At 40.1% G+C, this 23,862-nt stretch overlaps 1 protein-coding gene across 7 annotated transcripts in view; it reads right to left on the reverse strand.

Annotated features, from left to right (window-relative positions):
* The window catches only part of ehbp1 (EH domain binding protein 1), a 166,820-nt gene that overhangs the window by 23,710 nt on the left and 119,248 nt on the right, over positions 1 to 23,862 (reverse strand). For 4 of the 7 annotated variants that reach the window (XM_032553699.1, XM_032553703.1, XM_032553704.1 and 1 more), the window contains 3 exons: positions 23,508 to 23,646; positions 22,441 to 22,541; positions 17,835 to 17,958 (listed from right to left, as the gene is read on the reverse strand). In XM_032553699.1, the coding sequence (XP_032409590.1) occupies positions 17,835 to 17,958; positions 22,441 to 22,541; positions 23,508 to 23,646 (364 nt within the window). The remainder of the gene's footprint in view (positions 1 to 17,834; positions 17,959 to 22,440; positions 22,542 to 23,507; positions 23,647 to 23,862) is intronic. The other 3 variants (XM_032553702.1, XM_032553700.1, XM_032553701.1) reach the window with 3 other exon arrangements.

Raw genomic sequence — 23,862 nt, forward strand, 5'->3', positions numbered from 1 at the left:
AATCTGTATCTCTCTTGTTCTGATTATTCTAATGGGCCTAAAACAGGAGAAGTTTTCTCTGATTTAGTCTGAAAACTTATTTTGAAAGCTGTTCTTTTTCTTCTTCTATTAGTCTCCAAAGAATTTGCTTAAGATGGAATCCGCAAAACTTTATGAAAGCCAATGTTTTGAAATCGGACTTGAAATCCTGGTTGGGGTATCTCTGAGGAAAACTCCAAGCATCTTCCCAGGAGCAGAATACAGAAACAGAGAGACATGCTAACAGGGAGACACATTTGGTGGTTGGTGTGAGATTTTTCACACCTCTGCAAACAGAAACAGAGCAGAAAACAAAGTATGGCGGAGAAGAAGCAGGTGAGGAGTTCAACGGACCGCACTGTTGCCACTCAACGTCAATTAGACACTAAAAGTAAAATAAATGAGTCTAAAGTCGACAGCGACTTTAAACCTTTCCTCCCACATTAGGTATCATCACTCTATGCCTGTCAGTTCGCCTCAGCTTGAACACCAGAAAGCCCCGCTCTCTCCAACGCTCAACACAAACCATTTAACGGAGCTCTAAATAAGATGATTTACAACCTGTCCCCACTTAGCTTGAGGCTGAAAAAGGAAAATCAAGAGGCTTGTAATACGCCATTTCTCAATTACCTTCCTCATTATTGTCACCCGTGTTCATTACTACTATTATCTGTCTTTCTGCCTGCACCCCCCACTTTAGGTTGGCTGCAGCCATAGCTGTCAGGTTGGATGGAGAGAGGCAGGAAAGCGGCATAATCGAGAGCTTTTTTTTGCAAGGCCGGGGCACTTCAGGTAATTAATATAGCAAGAGGGGGCAGATGAGGAGACGGAGAGGATGTAAGCATCGGCTTGGCTGTGTGTGTGTGTATTTATTTATTTTTTTAGCTGAAACGCCTGATTTGGGAGCTCACCTGCCGATACCCCCTAAAAGGTATTTCATTAGCGAGGCTTTTACCATACAAGCAGAGCAACAAAGCCCTGGCTACGCCTGTCTCCACTTTAACTCGACAGGGCACTCCAGGACGTCTGGAGCCGTGTGTGGGAAGAGCTAAGAAGAGTGGAGGAGCCGAGAGGAGAGGCTATCCCCGTTCATAATCTGATGACAAAAGGCAAAAAGGCATCATCCTATTACCAGCGTGATCTTCAGCAGCTAGCACTAGCTCCTTTCCACGGGGGCTCTCTTTATTATTAAAGGCGAGTGGGTGATAGGGAGCCGGCGCCTTTCTATTAGCTCTGGGACGAGAGCGGGTATGAGAGGTGGCAAGAGAGGAGGACCCATGCTGCTATCCTGTTTGGAGTCTCTCTTGTCATTTTTCAGAATCAAGATACTTTGGTTAGACCACAGCTTAACATCCATTTGGAAGCGTTTTATGATTTATTCACATGTAGCTTCTTAACAGCAGACATGTTTGGGATCGGTCCTGAATGACAATGTACTTCAGTCATTGGGAAAAAATGAGATTGAGGTTGTGACTTTCAATCACAAGTTCTGGTTCTGCTCTTGGTTTCTACCGTCCTGGAAAATCAGAACCACAATCAAAATATGACACAGGGTTTCTGAAGATCTCACCAAACACAGGAGAAATGCTCAAAAGTAAAGTGCATATTTCAAGAGTAGTGCTAAAGCTTTTTAGCACAGAATGCTACCATATGTGGCAACAGAACATCATCCAAGGCAAAGACAAACGTAGTGCAGCCAACTGGCGAGTAATTTACACTTATCCATGACAGACGCAAAAAAGCTAGCTAGCTAGCAAGGGCTTATTAGCAGGTAGTTAGCAGTATCCCCAACTGCCTCGAGACAACAAGCAGATGGAAAAAGAATAAAGTGAGACAGGAGAACTCTCCTCCCTGCATTTCAAAGTGTTCTTATTCTTTTGCTCGTAATCTGGCTATTTTTCGTCTCCTGTGTGTTGGACGTCACCCTCAGAGCAGGAGTGTTACTGTCCCTGTTGGGTCATAACCAACACGATCACATAAAATCTGTGGATTTTTTGTGGAGACTCATTTCATGACAGATCTTTTGTTTAAAAGTATTTTTGTTCTACCACAAGGTAAAATAACTAAAGTCCAATGACTTGTATGATTTCAGAGTTTGTCTATGAAGTCCCAGGGTGTTGAAAAAGTTCACATTCAGCATCATATCACAAAGAGCAATTTAAACTATATCTTCAAAACACAAAGATCCCTTTAAGATTCTTATGAGTGCATATGCTAATAACTAGAATTTACAGAAAAACAGGAAATGGGTCTAAATGTTTTTAGATTCAAACAATGCAAAAAATACCCAGTTCTCTAAAACCAATCCTATTCATAACTGATTACATTTTTATAGTAGCCATGCAGATCCACTAGAGTATTCACTAACATAGTGAGAGGAGAGACACTGAATGAAGGAATCAGGATTTACTCCTGTTTTTCTTTTTTTTGCTAAAGGATTCTGTCTTCCGCTCAGCGGGGGTGCTTTCCCATTGCCTGAGGTTACACAGGAGGATTGTGGGAAATAAAAGCAGTCAAGGGAGCACTTTTCAAGAACTGCCAATTCAGGCATGCTACTCAAAATGAGCTGCTGCCAAAGAGAAGTCTTGCTTTCATTAGATAAGGTAACGTATAAATCCGGGACCAATTAAATATCATGCCGCAAACAGAGACACTCAAGCCTTAATTCTTTATTAAAACTTGTAATCACTAATGAGTCGTACAAGAAATGACCAAATGCTGTGATTTACCTGAATGCTGAAACCATCTAAACCCCTCAGGTGATCTGAAACAGGTTTACTTAGCAGAACAGCAGCACAAGTTGGATTAACAGGTTCTACCTGTGAAATGGGATTCTCTACGATGTGATAGTTTTAAATGTACAAACGTCACAATGTGAGCAACTTCATGCATGTTTGTGTAGACTCAGACATGCTATGCAAACGACGGATAAAAATTTTACTATTCTTTCCTGTACCGGAAGTATGAAGCCACCACAAATGATCAGGATGAGCCTTAAAGTAAGAGACTTCAAAGCTCAGATGTTGACGCTGTAAACAGACACATGGTTCGACTTATGGCCGAGCAACATGGGTTAAAACTAACCCATACTGTTCGTTTTGACAGTATGTATTAGGATTTTTTCATACGAGATTTTAATAGATTTGTTTCTCGTTTTAATTTTCCAAAAAAGAAATCACAAATGACAAAGTATTTTCCAAAAGTGGCTGTTATTTCCCTTCTGCAAGTTGTACAACGGAGTACTAGAGCCAGGCTAAGAGGAATGTTGCTTAATTACGAGAGTATAGTCGCAATATTAGCAGAATAAAGACGCAATTTTACAAGAAGAACGTCTTGAAATTACGAGAAAAGTTGCTTAAATGAAAAAAGCTTGTAGAGTTATGCAGATCCAACATGGCCGGCTTAGTTCGTGCAGTTCTTTCTTCAAAACAGACTCAGTCGTTTGTTCAGTCGCTTCAAAATTCTGCAGCCGATAATTATTTGATAATGATGTGAAAGCAATGCTTCAAATGTATTACTCTATCTATACAACCGATACCGAAATCGGTTGTAAAGATTTCGGTATTGGTTCACAAAATGCTGATACACAAAATGTTCAACATTCCTCATGTTAGTTATTTTTTATGCAGGAGTTCTCATAAATTGATGACTTTATTCTAGTAATATTAACACTTTATTCTCACATTGTTTTCACTTTGTCACACATCTGTATTCTTGTAATACTATGACTTTATTCTTGAAATTGAAGAATTAAAAATGTTTTGGTTAGTAATATTCCATCATAGAGTTGACCTGAATTCGAAGTCCAATTAAATAGAAGCTATAAATCACACTTGTCAAACAAAATGGCGTGCTGACATCACTCTTAACTATGGAGACTCAAAGAGTGGATTGGTAAAAGAAAATCAAATCTAGATTTTCAAAAAATTAAACCTTCAAAAAGCAAAACTATGATAAATCGATAAAATTGATAAATCATCCTGCACTAGATCTATTGTCCTACCTAGGAAGGTAGTTAAAAACAATTTTTGCTCTCATTCACAAAGGTAGCATTAAAGTCCAGCTGGGGTATTTGCATCCATGTAAAACAAACTGACTCTTTGTATCTGCTGCCTGATGAGAGGATGCAAATAAATAGTAATTGAGTTTGGCTGAAAGAACTTTTCCAGACTTTTGAAAGTCTGGGAAAAAAGAAAAAAAATTGGAGAGGTGAACTCCCCCCCCGACTGTACCACCTGGCCACCCCGTCAGCCCCCAACAAATTCCCGATTCTCCTCATCGTCGTCGTCTTTTCTCTGTAGCCCTGGTAAAAAGCCTGTGATGACCTGGGCGTGTAGCTTATTAACCTCTCCATCAGTTCTTATCAGCCAGTGAATAGCGTAGTCATCTGCTCCTCCTCCTGTATCTTAGAGGGAAAATTTCTCTGCTTGTCACGACTATAATTCGCTCCACACACAAACCCTAACGTACACCCGCACCCACACACACACCCACACACAGAAACAAAAAGAGGGTCTCAAACATTTTGTCCCAGCCCCAGATGTTACTGAACTGATCAACAGCTGTAGCAAACAGTGTGTATATGGTGTATGTGTTTGCCTGGCGGTCTTCATGTGCGTGAGGGCCAGAATAAATTAATGGCTGATTTCCCCCCCTTGCTTTGATGGCATTAAGAGCCCTCCTCTTCTCAATGTGCCACATTAAATGCTTTTCTCTCCTCTTTTTTCATCCGTTTCTTCTCCCTCCTTTTTTTTGACAAGTGGGGCCACCCAGCAGAAAGCAACTGATGCAAAATGCGAGAGTAATCCCTCCCCCCCCTGCCATTCGTCACCCCTCCCGCTATCTTTAGTCTCTGACACAGAAGCCATTATCTGTGGGATTTAGTTAAAGAAATGCTTCATGTATTTGTTAGGCACTGGGTTTGTTTTCTCTCCTGACTGCTTTGCTTGAAAGTGGTGGAGCTAAGAGCAGAACGTGGATGGTGATGCGGAGCAGGGGGTGAGTCACCACAACTGACTACTTGGAAAAAGACGTGTGAGGGGTTCACATAGTCATGTAGTTACAGGACAATTTTTTTTGTACAATTTTTATGAGAAAATTTGATGTTTCATGAGACTCCAATTTCCTTACATATCAAACATGGATATTGGATAAATGGATGGTAGTTGGCTGGATAGATGGATGAATAGGTGAATGAGTGGATGGATGGATGAATGGACGGTTAAAAGTGGATGGATGGATAAACAGATGGATGAAGATGGATGGCTGGATGGAAAGAAGGATAGATAAATAGATGGATGGATGAATGAATAGATGGATTAATTGAATGAAGGAAGGATGGATGAATAGATGGATGAGTAGATGTATAGATGGATGAAGATGGATGGATGGATGTGACTGGAGAAATGGATGGTATTTTAAACAACGGAGTTAGGAAAACAAATATTTTTGTTCCCTTCTCTGTTGAGAAATGTTTGTCTCTCTAGTCTCATTTCTAGAGAAAGAAACGACTGTGCAGATCTACTTCTTATAATGAATCAAGAAGCACGTTTCTAAAAAGTTTAGAAATAATCTCAATCAACTACATTGTCTTGCGAACAAAATGCTCAGATCTGTAAATGAATGAAATTCAAATGTTAAAAAACAGAAGCTCAGACAAAACATCTCCAGAATATACTCAGCTGTTCTTTTGATCGAAGTTTCCTGACAGAGAACGCCATAAAAAACAACAAGGTTTTATCTTAAAATTGCCTATTACTTATTTAGCAAGCATGCCTTTCTGCAGTGCCACCTTCAGGCTCTTTGGTTTTCATCCTCAGCCACATCAGTCCACAGAAGTAAAAACAGAGCGCTCGCAGCTGAAACCGCCAGATGGAATAAGCCGAGGCCTGTGGGTTAAGCCAGGCGGGTTTAGCTCTCTGAGAGGCCGAGGTGTGAACTATTTGGGGAGCTTAGAGGGGAGGAGAAACATGAGATGATTTAGTGCTAGTGTAAATCTTGGTACCTGTTGACAGTGTTAATTGGGACAGCTTGACAAACACAACAAGTAGAAATCTGTGGGGGATTCTGATCTGAGCCAAAGCATCACCTCCTACAGAATACACACCTAGCCCACATTACAGCTAAGATCAGATACTAACAGAGCTTTCCTCAGACATTTTTTTTCCATGAAGATACAGCAGTTTGTTGTAAGTCAATAATTCCTAAATACTGATGAAAACGTACTAGTCTTACTGGTAGGTTGTTTCACTTATAACACAGGGAAAATGTCTAGTACTTTTCATCGGGATTAAGGAATTATTGGCTTAAAACAAGCTCCTATATCTTGCTTTAAAGTTACCTGTAAGTCTGTTTTGTCTTATTTCAAGTGTAGTAAGACATTTGCTCTAGAAAATGGACCATAATTACCTGGTAATATTTGTACTTTTTGCACATGTCATATTGAGACAGTAAGTGCAGTAGTCTACTTATGTTTTATGATTAAAGAGAAATTTCTGAATGAAAAACTTGGTGAGCTGGAGGACTCCCTCTTCCTCAGCCTACTGACAGACAGATCCAGTCATTTTAGCTTGAATTGCTCCTCCCACGTTATTAGCAAAGAGAGGGAGGAGGGTGTGTGTGGGGGGGGGAGGAGTGTAGAGGGGGAGTACTCAATGCCCACCCCTGGGGTAGATGTTAGAACAAATTTGAGAGGTGTCATATTACACGCCTTGTGACAAGAGGCCGAGGGGAGGTGAAACGATAAATTTACTTAATGAATTAATCTGCAGACCAGTAATGGCTCCGCTAACAACATTAGTCATCCTCCTCTCATCTCTGAGCTGAGATTCAGCGGCATCCCCTCCCTCGTCTCCACCACTTCTATCTAAATCCTGCCTCTCTCTCTTGCTCTTCATACTCTCATAAATTAGTTTAGGTTCCTTTCAAACGATTACATAATTTAGGCTAAAACGCACTGGCCTGTTTAAAAATGGTTAACTGCAAAGTTTTAAACATTTTTCTATCCGTTTGTGTTCCTGCTTTTGCCCCATTGTCCCCAGTGTGTTTGTAAATGTGACGCATAAATCCCCTTTCAGTGTGGAAAAAGGCATTACATTACAACCGACACCAACACCAGGCGGTTAAAGCCTCTGGGCCTCGGCTTGAGCTTTGATTCAATACACAGATGCAAAATTGCTCTGTTTAAATAGACATTTAAATGGAAATGCAATGGGAAGGACAGCTGTTGGTATTTGTAGCCCCGAGTGCTCATTACAATGGGAAATGGGACAGAATGTGTATGGGTGTGTGTGTGTGTGGGGGGTGATGACAACGGGAGCAAGGCGAGCAGCTGTGTTAGCACGTGAATGGTGTAATTACTGGCCAAACCTCTGTCATTAACCTGTATTGTTGAGTGCCACCACATCTGTTACCATGAGAAAGCCTTGATTAATTGACTGCAAGGTTCAAATTCAATTATGTACTCAGACTACAGTTTGTTAATTAAGTAGGTGGATAGAAAACACACAATTAACCAAAAATTATGGATGACTCTGTAAGACAGTTTGTGTCCGATTTCTGATGAACAAATTTTGAAAAAAAAAAGAAATAAAATAATTAAAAAAAGAAACAGTTCAAAGTTGGCGAGCTGGATCATGACAAGTCAGTAATATCCAGCAAACTGAGAGACTAAGCTATCTATAAAGAAAGCACAAATATAAAGAATTACATTTATTAATTTTACAAGGACAGACTACATTGCACTTTCTTTTCTTATATTGCAGTGCACCATATCGCAATAGAATTTTTTTTTATATCACAGACAATTTCAAAATAAATAACGAATTTTGATGTAATGTGTTTGATTATTAACTCTTCATTTAGTACTATTATAAGAAAACAGAAGAGGCATTTCTATTAAAAATATTCACAAAACGTCGTCTACCGTCTGCTAATGTTGGAAAAAACCACCATTTCAAATTGCGGGGTTTCCATTAAATAAGAATTGCAACTGAAGTCGCGTGAATAGGTTTGTTCACGTGGTAAGTCGTTAAACATGCCGTGCTCATACCCAAAAAAATTGGCATGAGCCAAAATCTTAATTGATTGGCCAGGCTTTTTGAAGTTTGTGATCGGAAGAGAAGATTGCAGTTGATGCACCCCAAATATATTTTTTTGTCATTTTGTTGATATTAATGTACAACAAGGTGGAGTACAGATAATGTTTAGCTGTTAGCACACAACAAAAATAAGTTGAGTAGCAAATGCAGAAAATCTGTTAAACCTCGGGAAAACCACATGAATATGCAACTATAGCCGTGTTGCATGTGTGTAATACTGCATGTGTGCCATGTTACACATACAAAATGACATAGCTGTTGTCATATTATATAATTCCATAACTTGAAATTACAAAAATAAATTTGCTTAATTCAAATGCCAATTTCAAAAAACAAACATTTTTCGATAAAAAGTTCTTGCACTAGGATGAGGTGGTTTTTCGGCTGCATTGAAATTGGTGTATTTTGCAAAACTGCAATGGAAACAGTTGTTTGCATCACAAGTCACATGATCAACAACCAGACGTTGCCACAGGGGGAAGAGACGAAGAAGACGGCAGGAAATGGTAGGAGGATGATGTCACAGCATGTTTTTAAAAAAAAAAATGCTATCGCGTGAACAAACGCATTCAGGTGATTTTAATTTCATTTTTTATTTCATTCAAATTTAGTTTTTTCGACTTTGTGCACATTTGTACTGGAAACGCAGCTTGTGATTTAGCTTTGCCTGGATATAAATTGTGTGCAGCTCAACGGCTCCATGGACGTGTGCGTTTCAGCAGCTGCATCTCGGTGACGACGTGTTTGGCAGCTCGCGGCACTGTTTGGCCCGGCTGCTGCACGGGGTCTCGAGCAGAGGGGCGGCTGATGAAAGCATTGGCGGGATGCTCCAATAAAGAACAGATTATCATAAGCGGCCATTGTCCATCTCCCACTTGTTTCCAGCAACCCTCCCCACCTCCTCCATCCCCATTTACTCACTCCTCGGCTCAAAATGTTAATCGGCACCATCGCCGGCTGCCTGAGGAAGGACGGGGAGCCTGGCCCTGTGAGTGCAACTTTGAATGGGCTTTAGTAGGCTTAAAAATGATAAAAGAACAGCAAAACAGAAAAAAGTAGTCTGAGTTAAAGAGAAAAAGACAACCATAACACGGAAAATGAAGACAGTATAACAGGAAAAACAAGATATATCCTACTTTAGTGAGCGTTAGGTTGGCTGCTGCAGGTCCCTTCATCCTAACAAACTCTCTTGCCTGCCTCCCGTTGTCTCCATCCACCCCACTCGTTTTATCTGAAGATTCTCAGACAATGCCTAGAAGATCCCATTCCCTAATCTTCCTAAAAATCCCCCTTTCATCCCCACTGTTAAAGAATGTATGAAAGGCTGACACCGGGCAGGAGAAAAGACGGAAGAGGGGGGAAAAAAGAAGCTGCGCACATCTGGGAGCAAGGGTCGCGTCGCTGGGCTGAAGGGGCTAGAGGGTGTTAGGAGGGCTCCACACGGCTTGCCTCTGTACAAGTTGACTAATTAAATTGTTTTGCTGCTCAAACATTCAAATGGCCGAGGAGATTAAGGGCGGGAGCAGGGAATGAGAGTGTATATGAGAGTGCAAGGGGAGAGGGTGTTAATCTGTGTTCTGACCCAGCTGAACCCTTGAAGTTGTGCATGCACACACAAAACAAAACAAAAAAGCTCAAATCCTTTGTTTTGTCACCTCAAAGGCAAGAAAAAATGCAATAGGTTTTAAAGGAGTGATCCTTAGATTTCCTTTCGTCCCCATCGAGAAAGAACGGTGAGTTTGGTCCTGAAGGGAATCCAGGATGATCCTAAACACATTCAAAACTCTCTCTGGACGGAAAGCAAGTGCTCTTTTCTGTAACCCCAACGATGATGAGAAAATGGCCGAGGGAGCACGTTTTCTCCTAGCTGCGCCTATCTCAGTTGCCATAGGCTTAGCTTACAAATTGGCTTCATGATTATCGATAAACAACAGTCTCAATCTCACTGCTCAGCAATCAAAATTCACGCAGCAGACAAAAAAAGAAGCCCTCAGCGAAGCCCATGTTTTTTGTAAAGAAGTTAATGATATTCATCTTGTTTTTTGAACTGAAGGGTTCTGATTTTTAGTGTAAGTACGTGAAAAACATGACTGAGAAAGGAAGCAAATGCTGAATAGCGCAGACAGCAACAACCTCGCTTCCCTGCATCTTTCGCTCTATGAACTGCAAAGGGTATTATAGCCCAAACACCACTACTACTCTCAAAGCTGAGAGATTAGACTGGTTATCCCATTAAAGTTGGTAAAATGCCATTCTTGTGTCTTTAAGCTCTCATATAGGAGGTCAAGACGAGTCCGCCGGTGCTTACAAGGCGGCCGCGGATGTAATCTGCCCACAGTTGCAATAATTAATGTTAAGCTTCTTCTTCTTCAGCATTACGTTTGTGAAGGAACTGCTGCTGATAATACAGTCCAAGCTGTGTGGGCTGTTTGTGTAGCAAACATAAGATAAACGCGAGGATAGGCTCGTGTGACCGACTGTGGAATACAAATCCTGATTAAGAAACATTATAAGAAATCCAAGTAAATGATGGTTTTCTACACTGGAAAAACACAAAATATTACCAAGTAGTAGTTTGGCTCTAGTTTCTAGTGCAAATATCTCAGTAGACATAAAATAAGACAAAACTAACTTACAGGTAACTTTCACCAAGATAAAGAAGCTATAGTTCCATTGGCTGGTTCTGCCAGTGGAACTATAGCTTCTTTAGCTTATTAAAGAATTATTGATTTAAATAGAGCTTCCTTATCTTGCTGAAATGTTTTGCCTTATTTTAAGTCTACTAAGATTTTTCACTTGAAACTTTGTGAGAACTGTGTTTTTATTCAGTGTATCAAGTGTTTGTAGGGTCGGATGATCAAGGTATAAGTAATTCTTGTGGTTGGCTTGTTGTATCTCTGCTGTTCTGGGGGCATAAAAGAAGAATAAATTCCTACAGGAATGTTTTAGAAATGTACTTGTACCCAAAAAACAATAAAATAATAATTTTAAAAATCAAGAATTTTAATTATAAATTGTTTCTTAAATAAGTACAATGGAAATTAAACTTTGAAAAAGATTAGAGATATAAACAAATTAGTGTAAAATTAATTCAATAAATAATGCAAAAATAATTGCTATATTTGTCAAGAATCTGTAATCTGTAATCAATGTAATTCAGGTTTTAATGCAGTCAGCTGCTGTTCCAACTACCACAGTTTCAGCTGGTGGAGAAAAGCAGAGCTGGGTGCCCATGTGAAACTCAACCTGGGGCCTCCTGTGCCTTTGGGCCAGCCCTGGGTGTTTTGGATAAGTGAGATTTAGAGTCGCTGGCTGATCCTTAGGATTCTCACGTCACTGAACCCACACCTCCCATTTAAATAAAACCGGTTCCTCTCGGCTGTGAAGCCGTCAACGGTCCGCTCCATCCTTCCCTGTGATTCAGAGCGCGATATGCCTAACATCTAAAAAAGGGTGCATTAAGCTCTTGCTGGATTCCTCCTTGTGCCATTTTCCTCTCGCCGACTTGCAGACACAAAGGCAGATTAAAGAGAGCGCATGCCACAAAAACCCCCGCGTCAATCTTATCGGCTTCGAGTGCGATTTTTTTTTTTTAAACGTATGTTAATCTGGCAGAGGTAAAAGTCATTCTCTCCCCTCTCTCTGCTTGTTTATCTCTTATCAAATGCACAGTAGGTAAGGGGCAGCTTTTGCGCTGCAGCTAAGTGGCATTATTTGGATAATTGCGTCCATTGTTGCTGTTTATATAGCTATTTGAAACAGGAGGCCTGTGTAAATAGTGTGGGGGCTAGGCAGGGGGGGTTGTTAGATATATTCAACAGGGGTCAGGGGATTTCTGCAATGGTGCTTTAAGAGGTTCTTCATACTAATAGCTCATCTGTATTCCAATTCAACAACTTAAAAATAAAAGATGATAATATTAGTTAAAATACCACTATAGCATATTAGTCCTACCATGTTAGCCTGTGTTAGCCACATCCTTAAAATAAAGCTAGCTTTATAGGAATGTAACAGTAAATATTTATAAGTATTCTGCTCAGCTTTCTTCTACTGTTAATATCTGGTTTGTTGCAGGAGGTGAAACGTTCTCCTAGTGTTGGATGTGTGAAGGACAGCGCTCCCAGAGGTGTAAGAATAACAAGTTCATTAGTCGAGGGGGTGGAGGTGGAGGCTGAGGAAGGGTTGCAGCAATTCAAATTCCCCCCCGACCCAGAGCCGGGCTTCCTGATTGGCTGGCTGCAGCGGCACGGCGAGACTCATTAGAGCCCAGCAGTAATTAAGAGTTGTTAGAAAGTGAATTCTCCAACCGCAGATTAGAAAATTAAACTATTTACTGATTACATATTAATAGAAGACAACAATGCCGCTTGCCATAAGCTTGGAAGGCGACCAAGGAATAAATCTGTGTACTTAATTACCATAAACAATGGGGGCATAGAAATGGAGTTTTATGCACACTCCCTCCTGTAATGTGTCTGATATCAGAAGACACTTGACAATTCTTGTTCAATTATCTCTATTATTTAATGTGCTGCGAACTGCCTCTGAGTAAATAAATTAACCACCCCAATTACTTTGGACTCATCTGGGGAGGGCCGCCGCGTAATAGAAAATGCTGCGGAAAGCTGCGCCGTGCCCGAACCGAGGGAGAGGAGGAGAGGGGGGAGGAAGGAAGGGTGGGAGAAAACTGAGATTTCACAAGGATGAAAAGAAACAAAAAACGCAACAAAGAAGAGGCAAGTCTTTGATTAGAGAAAAAAAATGGAGTGAATGACAAAGCAAAGACATGTGATATCAAAGAGAGGCGGAATGTGAGGCAGTGGAGCGCCTTTCGCCACGGATCTCCCCCCCCCTTCAAGTTTTCCCCCACTGCTGGAGCGGAGAGATGAGCAAATTGTTCACGGGTCAGCCCGTCTTGTCCGTTCACATCTGGTCACCGGTCCTGGAGTGCGGTGCGCCGCCACGGCAACGCTGCACACCGAGGTCACACAAACTCGCTTTGAGAGGGCTGAATCATGTGATCGCGTGCACTGCAGCGAATTACTTTGCACATCTGAGCTGGTAGGACAGCTCTCATACCATCCAACACCTCCAGATCTAAACCCAGCTAGGCTAACCTCTAGCTAAGAACAGGGATGAAACTCTTCCAGGCCTTAATGTTTACCCCGAGAGTGGTGGTATTACCATTTTACATTAAATTAAATTAGGTTAACCAACAGCAAAATTTAAATAGTAAATGGACTTAACTTATGTAGTGTTTCTTCAGTCATACTGACCACTCTAAGCGCTTTATGGTGTTTACACACATGACAATCTGGTGTTCTGCCAGATCTGTATACGTTGCTAAATCGCTGAACGCGTAGCACAAACTGACGGCTGCATCTGTCAGACAATGCGCTGTGATCACCATATGCTTTTATTTAATCAGCAACGTGACACCATAACGTAGAAGTTAGATCGTCATACACTTGTTATCAACAATTGTATGACATCCTGTCTTAGCAGTTAACCAGTCACACCAACATCAACCAACAGGGAGGCATATTTTATATATCTGACTGCAGCTGCAATTAGACCGTGCTTTAAATACACTTTCAAACAACAATGCATGTTTAGCCATCTAACTATCATTAAAAACAATTTATTCACTCAATTTTGTCATATCTTGTCACGTATGCTGACCTGACAGCTCCTCTAAATGTTGCGGATCTCTTAACGGGGACGCATGCATACTCACTGCATATATGCTATTCTGACAGCATATGCTGATCTGACATAACACCGGTAGTCTCAGTTTGACTGGGGTTTGTTTTGGTTGCATTTACCCAGAATGCCCTTTTGGAGCACTCTTCGCTATGTTTGGCATTCACACATCCGCATGTGTACGGTTTACAGAAAACATTCACTGTGTTGGAAAGAAGTGTGACACGAGTGAATAACAGTATTAACAATTATAATAATAATAATGTCACTTCTGCTTTTGATACTTTTTTATGCAGATTTTGGAATTACATTTTTAAATAAACTGTAACAAGATGGATAATCATGAATTTAAACAATATTGATCGATCGCACACAATTTTTATACAGTTTATTAGAATTACATCTCTAACAGCTTATTTAGTAGTCATTACATCTTTATGTAAACGATCAGGAGCTGAGACTCATTAAGTCTTAGGTTGGTAACCCCCACAGTGTACTTTTAGTTGAGTTGTTCATTATTTGTTCATATTTAAACTCCATTTTTACTCAACAGTGTTGTGAGAAATTGTATTTCTCTTACTAAGTTTTTCTTTTCTTTTTTTAAACTTCATTAGTTAGGGAAAATATTTTTATTATTAACTCAATATAAGCCTACAAGGTTTTTTTGAAGAAGGTTTTAAATATATTACTGGGGATCCTGAGTAAAACAGAGTTGGGTAAGAGGAAGTGTCCATGCCCAGTCAATTACTTGGGGATAAAATAGATAAATAAAGTTACATTAGTGTTAAAAAAAAAAAACAAAGAACGAAAAGATGCCTCTTTTTTTTATTTCACAGGGTTCCAGAGAGCAGTGTCAAGAAGTACTTTGTCTTCAAGCGGTTGGGAATTGTATTATTCAGAGTACAGAAGAGGATATGCGTAATTTAGTGTTGGGTTACTGTGGTCAGAGACACATGATCGGCGTTGGCAGCTGATGGCACAAAGAAGCCGATTTCACATCTGAGTGTTGGGTCACACAAGTGAATAAATAAGGACTAGTAGGAGACAAAATGTTTCAAATTTACAAGCAGAATAAAGCTGGTGTTCTGTGCTGTCAAGTACCTACAAGTAGAAACAGAAACACCAATAACTGGTTCTCTAAACCAGTTTCCCTCCCAAAAACCAAACAGAAATAAAATAACTTTGTTTCTATTTATGTAAATATCAAAATAATAACATTAAATGTACTCATTTTTTCTTGAAAAACTTAAGAACACAAACGTAAGTAAAGGTTGATTTAAAGAAATGCTGAACTACAGTCAGGTAGTGTTATAGCCTATGATTTCTCACCTACAATCAAACATAATTATGAACAGCGCCATGAAAAAGTATTCTTGCTAAAACTGCAAAAAGTTCAGTGTATCTGATTAGGATTTTACAGGACACATAACATATATTAGGGTGAAATTGTGAACTCAAAGCAAAAAGATACATGACTGACCAACTTTTAACAAATGAAAACCTAAAAAACTGCGGTGCGTTTTATTCAGCATGTCTTTTAGGGGTAGCTCTCCACCACCTTTAACCAGCTACTGACTAAAATGTTCATCCATTCATCTTTCCAGTGGAAAAACAAAGCACTCCCTCAGCATGATACTGCTGCCACTATGTTTCACACAGGGATGGGACAGCAGGGTGTGGAGAGTTAGTTGTCAGCAACAAACTGTGGATATAGACTAGAAGTTCAGCTCTGGAGTCAATCTGAGTAGATTGAGACTAATCTACTCACCGTTTGCCTTGTGGAAACGGCACAAGGCAAACGTTTGCTGTAGGGCTTCTTATCTGCTTTCAAACTAGAACACTAGAATCTCTGAATGTATTTACGACCATTACATTCAAGTGGTCTTACTTGAGTCATTTGTTTAAGTTTCATTGTGTTGTGTTATGTTGTGTTGTGACTGAGTATCGTTTCTTTTCTTATGTATGCTGCCATTCTTGGCCAGGTCTCTCTGTTGGAAAACAGATCTTTTGATCTCGACAGGGAAAAAAAAATGGTTAAACAAAGGTAATTATTATTATTCCTGCAACTCTTCCATAAACGGCAGATTTGTGGAGGCAACCGTCCAGTAAACAGATTCTACCACCTGCGCTGGGGATTAAAGGAAATTAAATGCAAGCCTAAAACGTTTAGGCTTGTATTTCTTTTTTACAGATGTATATTTGTAAAAAAAAAAAGAATAAACAAATTGGAAAATGATGTAGCATTTTAGACTTCTTGTTGTTTTATCACTACGGTTACACTGATTTCAGCTTTCTGGTTGATTGCAAACAGGAAAATGAAGCAGCATTTTAAAATTGCCATTGTTCTTTCACCAGGAGTGTACCGATTGCAGTTTTCTGGCTGGTCGACAATCTTTAAAAAGCCTGATCTGCCAGATATTTTTGTGTTAAGAGTCGTTAAATATAGCGACAAAGTTACTAAACTGTCAATAGTGGAGTGATTATTGCAAACCATACACATGCGGATGTGACCTGGTGGGCGTACAGTGGCTGAACCTATGCGGAGATAGAAATACTTGGTTTTGGCCAATCGCCTCTTCCAGTAAATTAGGGAAATATGCACCAATTGATCGGTGCATCCCTACCGACCACGTAAATTCTCCTCACCTTTCTGTATTCGACTCATCTTTTTCTAGTAAATCACATTTTCAGGAGGGGACTATAGGTGTGTATCTCTAAGCTTGAAAGTAAATAACCTGGCTTCTCGCTGGCCAGTGGCTGCTTTAACAGTTGGGGAAGAAGAAGAAGGAAAACAGCCCTTCAGATTGACACAATGGCGTGCGCTCCGACAGGGAGAGAGGGCACAGAGGAAGGGGAGGGCAGCGAAAAAGGAGGAAAGCAAACACAACAAACAGCAATGAGATAGCCTCAATATCAGCACCCAAATGGGATGGAGAAAGTGAGCACAAATCTCAGCAACCCGGTTTCCATTTCTAAAAGCTCTTTCTTCTGCTCTGGCCCTGTTGCTTTTTCTTTCTCCAGGATTTTCGGGGTTAAATCCGCCACCAACGTCTCAAGAAAAGCACAAGAGTTACTGTTAAATCACTACACTTTCAAAACATTTGCAAATATCAAAAAGAATTTCATGTTCTCCCCCGGCCCTGGAGCATTCCTGGGTGAGAAACGGGATGATTATCGTTACCAATGGCAGGGAGCGATTCTCCAATTTCAGTCGGGGACTTGACACAGCCGAGGCCCTTCTGTCTTTTTTTTTTTATTATTTGGCTCTGTGTAGTGTCTCATGTCTTAACAAGGCTTTACTCGGGGGGGCCCGAACCTTAAACAAAACAAAAAAAAACAACAAAAAAAAAACTTCCAAATCTGGCTCTGTACGCCACACCACGTTTACGGGGCGCGCAAGCGTTTTGTGTCGTGGGTTTGTGAACTGTGTCGGTGGCTCGTGTTGTTCTCTCTCTTTGCCATTTCTTTGCCTCTCCCTTTAACTCACCCCCGTCTTTCCTTACACAGCATATCAATGAAGGCCAGATATGTACTGGGGGGTGTGTGTGCGCGCGTGTGTGTGTAGCTGTGCATGGCTGAGCGCAACTGTTCAATAGTTGGGGAGGCTGGCTGGGGCCGCGGCTGGCAAACGGCGGCAGCGCAGACTTCGGCTATCGCACCCAGTTATCGTTTCCCCCATGAAGGGCTCCCTTATCACCCCGGCCCAGAGAGGTCTCCCTTCTTCTCCCATCCCCGAGACACACTCCCCTCGTTCCCTCCCCCAACCCTCCCGTCTCCTCCCTCACCCCTCCTTTCATATCCACCCAGCGCTACGTCGCACAACATTCATCCAAGAGGGCGGGGGGAGGGAATTCAGGGGATTGGGGCAGGGGTGTGGGGGGCTTCAAAGATTCCCTCCGTCACAAACACACAAACTCTCCGAGTGTACATAAATGTGTGCGTGTGTGTGTATGCGCCTGTGTGTACGCTCAATTTGCCAAAACAGTTTTTCCAGTGTAATTGGGCTTGGGGTACCTGTGTCCATGAGATAGCGCAGCCTCTTCTCCACGCGAGCTGCTCGGGCGTCTATGTGCCTCTGCTCGCTCTCCAGCGCAGACAGCTCCCCAACCACATACTGACTGGTGTCTTTGAACGCCTTCTGTCGACCGGGAGAGAGCGAGAGAGAGAGACAGAGCGCGAAAGAATAGTTATGAGAGAGAGAAGGAGGAGTAGTGAGAGTTGGCATTAGACAGAGGGGAGGAGGAGGAGAGAAAAAAAGAGAGAGAGAGAGGGGATAAAAGCAGATCGAGGCCGAGGAGAGAAACAGAGAGAATAATGGAAGTGATGAGGATGAAGGAAGAGTTGGAGGAAAATAAAGGCAGAGAGAGGAGAGGGTAAAATTACTTTGAAAAACATATTTCACCAAGAAAACTTCACACACAAAAAACAGCTGCGTTCTTTATTAATTTCTCAACGTTTCCTATCCCAGTGGTCAACTTTATTATTCATCTATGTTAGACTTTTTTCCAGCTGATGCACAAATGTGGTTTTCTTTTGAGGTCTATTCAAAGTTTCACTGATTTTCAAGGACTTTGACGCAAACGAAACAAATAAACAGAAAAAATGTGCAAAAAGTTCTTTTGATGGAGGTAGTATAGTTTCAAATCCAATAAAAAGATTATTTCTATGTATGTCCTTAACATGCATCTTTTTGTTTTACTGATAACACTTTATTTGAAGGTGTGCGCATAAGAATGATATTATCCTTATGAAGTCTCAAAATTACACTTTAATGTAAAGTGTCAATGTTAACAGTTATAAACATTCATGAAGACTCCTTCGTTTCTATAACATCTGTTATGTCAGTCTTGTGCAATTTTGATGCATCTATAGTAAAAAAAACAGAGTTTTCAGTATTTGACATAAAGGACCCCTGAACACTAATGATGATCTAAAGACAATCTGCAGATTTCTTTTATATCAATATTACACCAAGTTTTTGTTCCCATCAAACTTTCAAACCAGATTGTTTTTTCCTTAAGTATAAAGGCGTGCTTTTGAGAAACTCATCAGAACTAGCTGATCATTCGGGCCAACAAATAGTGTATAAGAAAAATGAATACATACTTAGCCAAAAATGCAATTTAAAGCTGACAGTTTATTCATTTGGAAAGTGAAGCAGCAAAAATGATTTTAAAAATTGTTGACTGTGTGACAAATAGGAAAAATACACAGAAAATATGAGGTTTGAGTCAGTCAGAGCGCTTCAAGAATACCCAGTGTGTTTAATTGTCTTGACTATTGAACTTCAATGAGAAACACAACAAAGACCTAAGTAAAGCAATAATCACTTCAGAAGCAACGACTGTACACAGAATTATTGAAACTTACAGGGAGTTTAACACCTTTACTTACTTTATATCCAAAACTTAAGTTCTGTGGTTTAATTTATGGATTTTTATGGCTGCACGATAGAAAAATAGTCAAGATACTAATGCTGAATATTGTGATGTTGACATCTATTACACTGACCTTTGAGCATTAGCAAAGTACTAAAAATAACTAAAAATATACATCAAGTTAGGCCCAGTTCAGGTGGTGGGAGACGGAAGGACTAAAATTACATCACTGTTTGGGAATGTCCCCCATCCTAAGCAGAAAGCTGTTGCTGGACTGCAGATCTCATTCAGTGACAGACTGCCGCATCCTTGATGCAGAAAGTAGCATCAACACAGATCCTTCCTCCCAGCAGCTGTTAGACTCTATAACCATAGCTTTTTTTTGTTTTTTAGATTATTGGCACAATGTGTTTGAGTTATAATCATTTCCTCCAGGAAGTTGTAATTACAATTATTAACTGCTAATTAACGTGTCACTTGCAAATTTTCACGAACTTGCAGCTTTCACTAGTTATCATAACTTTTCTAAAAATCTGACCAATCACCTCAACGTTTTCTGTATTTCCGTCTTTTCTGACCAATTCAACTCAGCGTAATTCTGACGAATCCCTTTAGACCCCTTCTAATTTAACTTCCTGTTTCACTGCATCTCTTGAAAGCCGAACTTGAAAGATAAATGCATGTGACGATAAACAATAACATTTGCTTTTATTTCTGCAGATGTTCATTTGTATGCATTTCATGTTAACTTGAATGACCAATATGGAATTCTTCTTTTGCTCTTTGACAAATCCTGAGGACATGATTTTACTTATATTAAAGGTAGCTAATAATAACTTGAACATGTTATTTGCACCTACATACACTAGAAATTTTAATATAATATGCTACAATCCATTTCTTTTGAGAAGGGGATGTGCAGTAATTTCAACTTTTGTATAAGACTGTGTTATGGCAAAAATAAAGCTTGAAAGCTTTTTACAGCTTTTTGGAAAAAGGAGACGCAAAATCAGAAATTTTAGGCCACAAAAAAACATAGCAACATCCCGAAGAGACTGTTGTAATCTTGTCCTTAATATACAGTGTGTTGTTATTAATTTATATGTTTTTAGATATTTTTAATATTTTATTTTTCTTTGAACCTACATGCTGCTGTTACACCTAAATTTCCCCACCATGGGACAATAAAGGATACGTTTATTATAGTATATTAGTGAACAGACTTGTTTATGTTTTGCAGTTCAGACTCAATCCACCTGCGGCTCACTTCTCCTCCAAGTTTATTAAATTAAACCTTTGATTCAGTTCTGCTTAAACCCTCAAACACGCTCTTCCACTTCAGCAAAGTCTTTCCAATTTCTCAAATATCCCGACACCAACTCCGCTCAACACTGAGACACACACACACACAAATACACAACCCCATCATTCTATAAGCATAGGCGCTTAATAGACTCCCCATTTGTGACCCCTCTTCACCTCTGTCTCCTGGCTGTTTGCTATTCTTCAGAGAGACTCCCTCTGAGTGAGGAAAATGTTTATTCAAATTTAACCACTGAGGATGCATCCGAAAAATATCTCCATTTTTATTGCTGATGCACTTCGTTTTTCTTAATGGGAAGGAGAACTAGTGAGCAGGAGAAAAAGTTTTTTTTTCCCCCTCCCCTTCATTCCACCCAGGCCAGCACTTTTTCCTGTACTCTTTCCAGCATACGAGAGAGTGCATTCATGTAGCTCTGTGCACGTCTCATTTGTACAAGTGTGTGTGTGTGTGCGTGCGCTAAAGATTCCCTGCAGCCTCCCCTTCTGCGCGCTCTCGCTCTATCACCATATTTTTCCTTGGCAAATCAATTTTACACATGATCAGCCCACTCCCCTTGCTGCGCTCGGCCCAGCCGTAATTAAGAGGAGGGAAATTACCATATATATTATATTAATGCAAACATCATTCAGCAGGTAATTCTTGGCTGATCGGGATAATGGAAAGGTTGAACACCCATTAACCCTGGGGCCCGGGCACCGGGAGGAGGGCTGTGTGTGTGTGTGTGTGGGTGGTTGGATGAGGCATAGGTGGAGGGTCGAGGGCAGGAGAGGACTGCTTGGGAAGACGGATTCACCTCGTGGTCTCTAGTGGCCCACATGCTCAAACACTCAGCCACTGAAATAATAGTGTTCTTATAAACACTCTCTTTGAGAAGACAATGTGAGACGTGTGTATTCTTAAAGGACGTGAACACACCCACACACACACACACACCCCTCCACACAACGGCCGATATCTACCGCTGTTATAATTAAGGTGGCGGTGTGTTAGATCAATACTTAGATGTCCCCGTGGTAACGAGGGGACAGCTGAGGTAAAAGTGAGAGACTCAGGTGGCGAAGTTGAAGACAAGGTGGGAAATGTAAGTGTGGCAGGAACAGAGAGGGAGGAAATGTGTCGAGATTAGACACTAGGACTGAAATGATTAATAGAATTAATAGTGAGTACTGAAATAATTGTCAACTGGAGGATATAGTCTCTAAAAAAGCCAATTTGCTAAAAGAACATATCCAGTGAAGTAATTAAGGAATATATACATTTTGTATTTAAGACGAAAAACCTTCTTTGTTTTTAAGTATGTTCTACCCGCAACTCCTGAAGTTTCACTTTTAGCTTCACCTGGTAAAAATTCTCGAAAATTCTTACTAAACACCTTTTGCACCTATTTATTAATCAAAAAATAGTCAACATATTACTAGAGAGGGTTTTTTAAAGCTGGAGATCCATCCTTTGCTACATATGACCAAATGTACACTAAAAGAAAGCTATGTACATTTTTATTTTCTTATTTACAAAATGGAGTTAAATTATATTTGCATCTTTTGATTATTTCTAATATTGTGTAAAAAAGGCTTAAATGGTTAAATGACAAATCTACAGAATGTGTCAATTTTTATCCGATCAATCGTCAGAGTAATCAAATATTAAAATAATCGTTAGTTGCAGACACATAAGACACACAGTTGATGATGAGAAAATAAAACAAGTCAAGTAGCTGAAATGATCTCGAGTATTTAGACACCCTGATGTTCTCCAAATTGTTCTGTGTCCTGCATGAAAATCTAAAAAGAACTGGTGACAGAATCCAGAGTTTACTAAAAAAAAAAAAAACAGTCCTCACAGATTTTCTGATTTGTGACTTATTTTGAACCAAATATCCTTAATTTTTTGCTTTTGAAGTGATTTTAAATAAACAAACCTCTTCTTCAAAAGGTCTGTGAAGGTCAAATTCTGTTGGTGAATCTCCGTCCTCGCCGGCCTTCTTTAAATCTTCAGGAACGGATTTCTGTCGCTTCACTTCTGAAAGCAAAGAGACAAAAAAAAACTCCCCATTGATATTAACATAAATAAATCTACATTGATATTTGACAGGAATACTTGTATTGGTTATCCAGAGTCCTGTCCTTCATGAAAGGTAACATTTTCATGAATTTCCAAGAATTTTCTTGGAGGTGTGGTGTGGTTTCATAATCCAGAGTAAAATTACAATGGTTTCATTGGTTTGTTTTTCACAAACGTGGTATTAACAGTTACAAAGCAGAAAACAGCGCAGTGACTATCACTGTCACATGACCAAGCAAATACTAATAACCAACCTCCTCCTCCAGAAACATAAAGACAAGAAAATGGAAATAAATATCGTCTTTTGATATTGGCCAGTTTTATTTATCGGACCGATTCCGATGTGTTTAAAAAAGACAAATATTGGACGGTAGCAACATTGGTGCCGATATATTGTGTGTCCCTAGAACTGCAAATAGGACGTTCTTTAATTTAACCTTCATTTTACCAGAATTAAAACCTCTTTTTCAAGGGAGTCCTGGCCACGAGGCAGCAACAAATATGATACAAAAAATACACAGTTAAAAGAAAATGTCAAGTTATTAAAAAAAACCGGCTACATGTCATTGAATCAGCCTCGGGCATTTTTAGTTTAGATTTAAATAACTAAACGAGATGAATTTAGTCAACCTAAAAGTTTCTTGTAACAAGTTCCAAGAGGAGGGAGCAGAGTTGGTCTAGTCTAATCCTGGAAAAACATTCATTCTTGTTCTCTTAATAGAACTGAGTACAATTAACCTTTGACTGATTCAGTGGTCATGAATGACTTTGTCAAGTAATAGACAACATTAAACAAGATAATTGCAGAATGGTGCCAAATTACCAACCTATTAATGGGAAAATTTGCTTTCAAGACTAAACTGGATGTGAACTGGCCTCCCTTGCTAACTACAGAGGTGCGTGTCTGAGTTACATTGTCCTCACCCGGTCTGTTCTCCACATACTGACTGAAGGACTTCAACTGGGTCTTCCTCACAGCGGAGTCCTTGTTGAAGACGACGGGACTCCGCAGCCTCTCCGTGGCCCTGCGCAGGCGCTCGGCCCTCAGCTCTTCAGCGTTGTTCTGAGACAGACAGAAATACACAACCTACTCAAGAACAATGATCCTTCTTCACGATACAACACCTGCATGAGAACAAAACATGAAAGAGTGAAGAAAATGTCTGCTTCAGACATTTTATCAAATACTGGTCCAAAGTTGCTCATATCAACCATTTACACAGCTACAACCAGAGCAGCGGATAAAACTGGTACAAGTTGGTATAGAAGATGTGTCAAA

Source organism: Xiphophorus hellerii, chromosome 22 (genome assembly GCF_003331165.1).
Source record: "Xiphophorus hellerii strain 12219 chromosome 22, Xiphophorus_hellerii-4.1, whole genome shotgun sequence".
Classification (NCBI taxonomy): domain Eukaryota; kingdom Metazoa; phylum Chordata; class Actinopteri; order Cyprinodontiformes; family Poeciliidae; genus Xiphophorus; species Xiphophorus hellerii.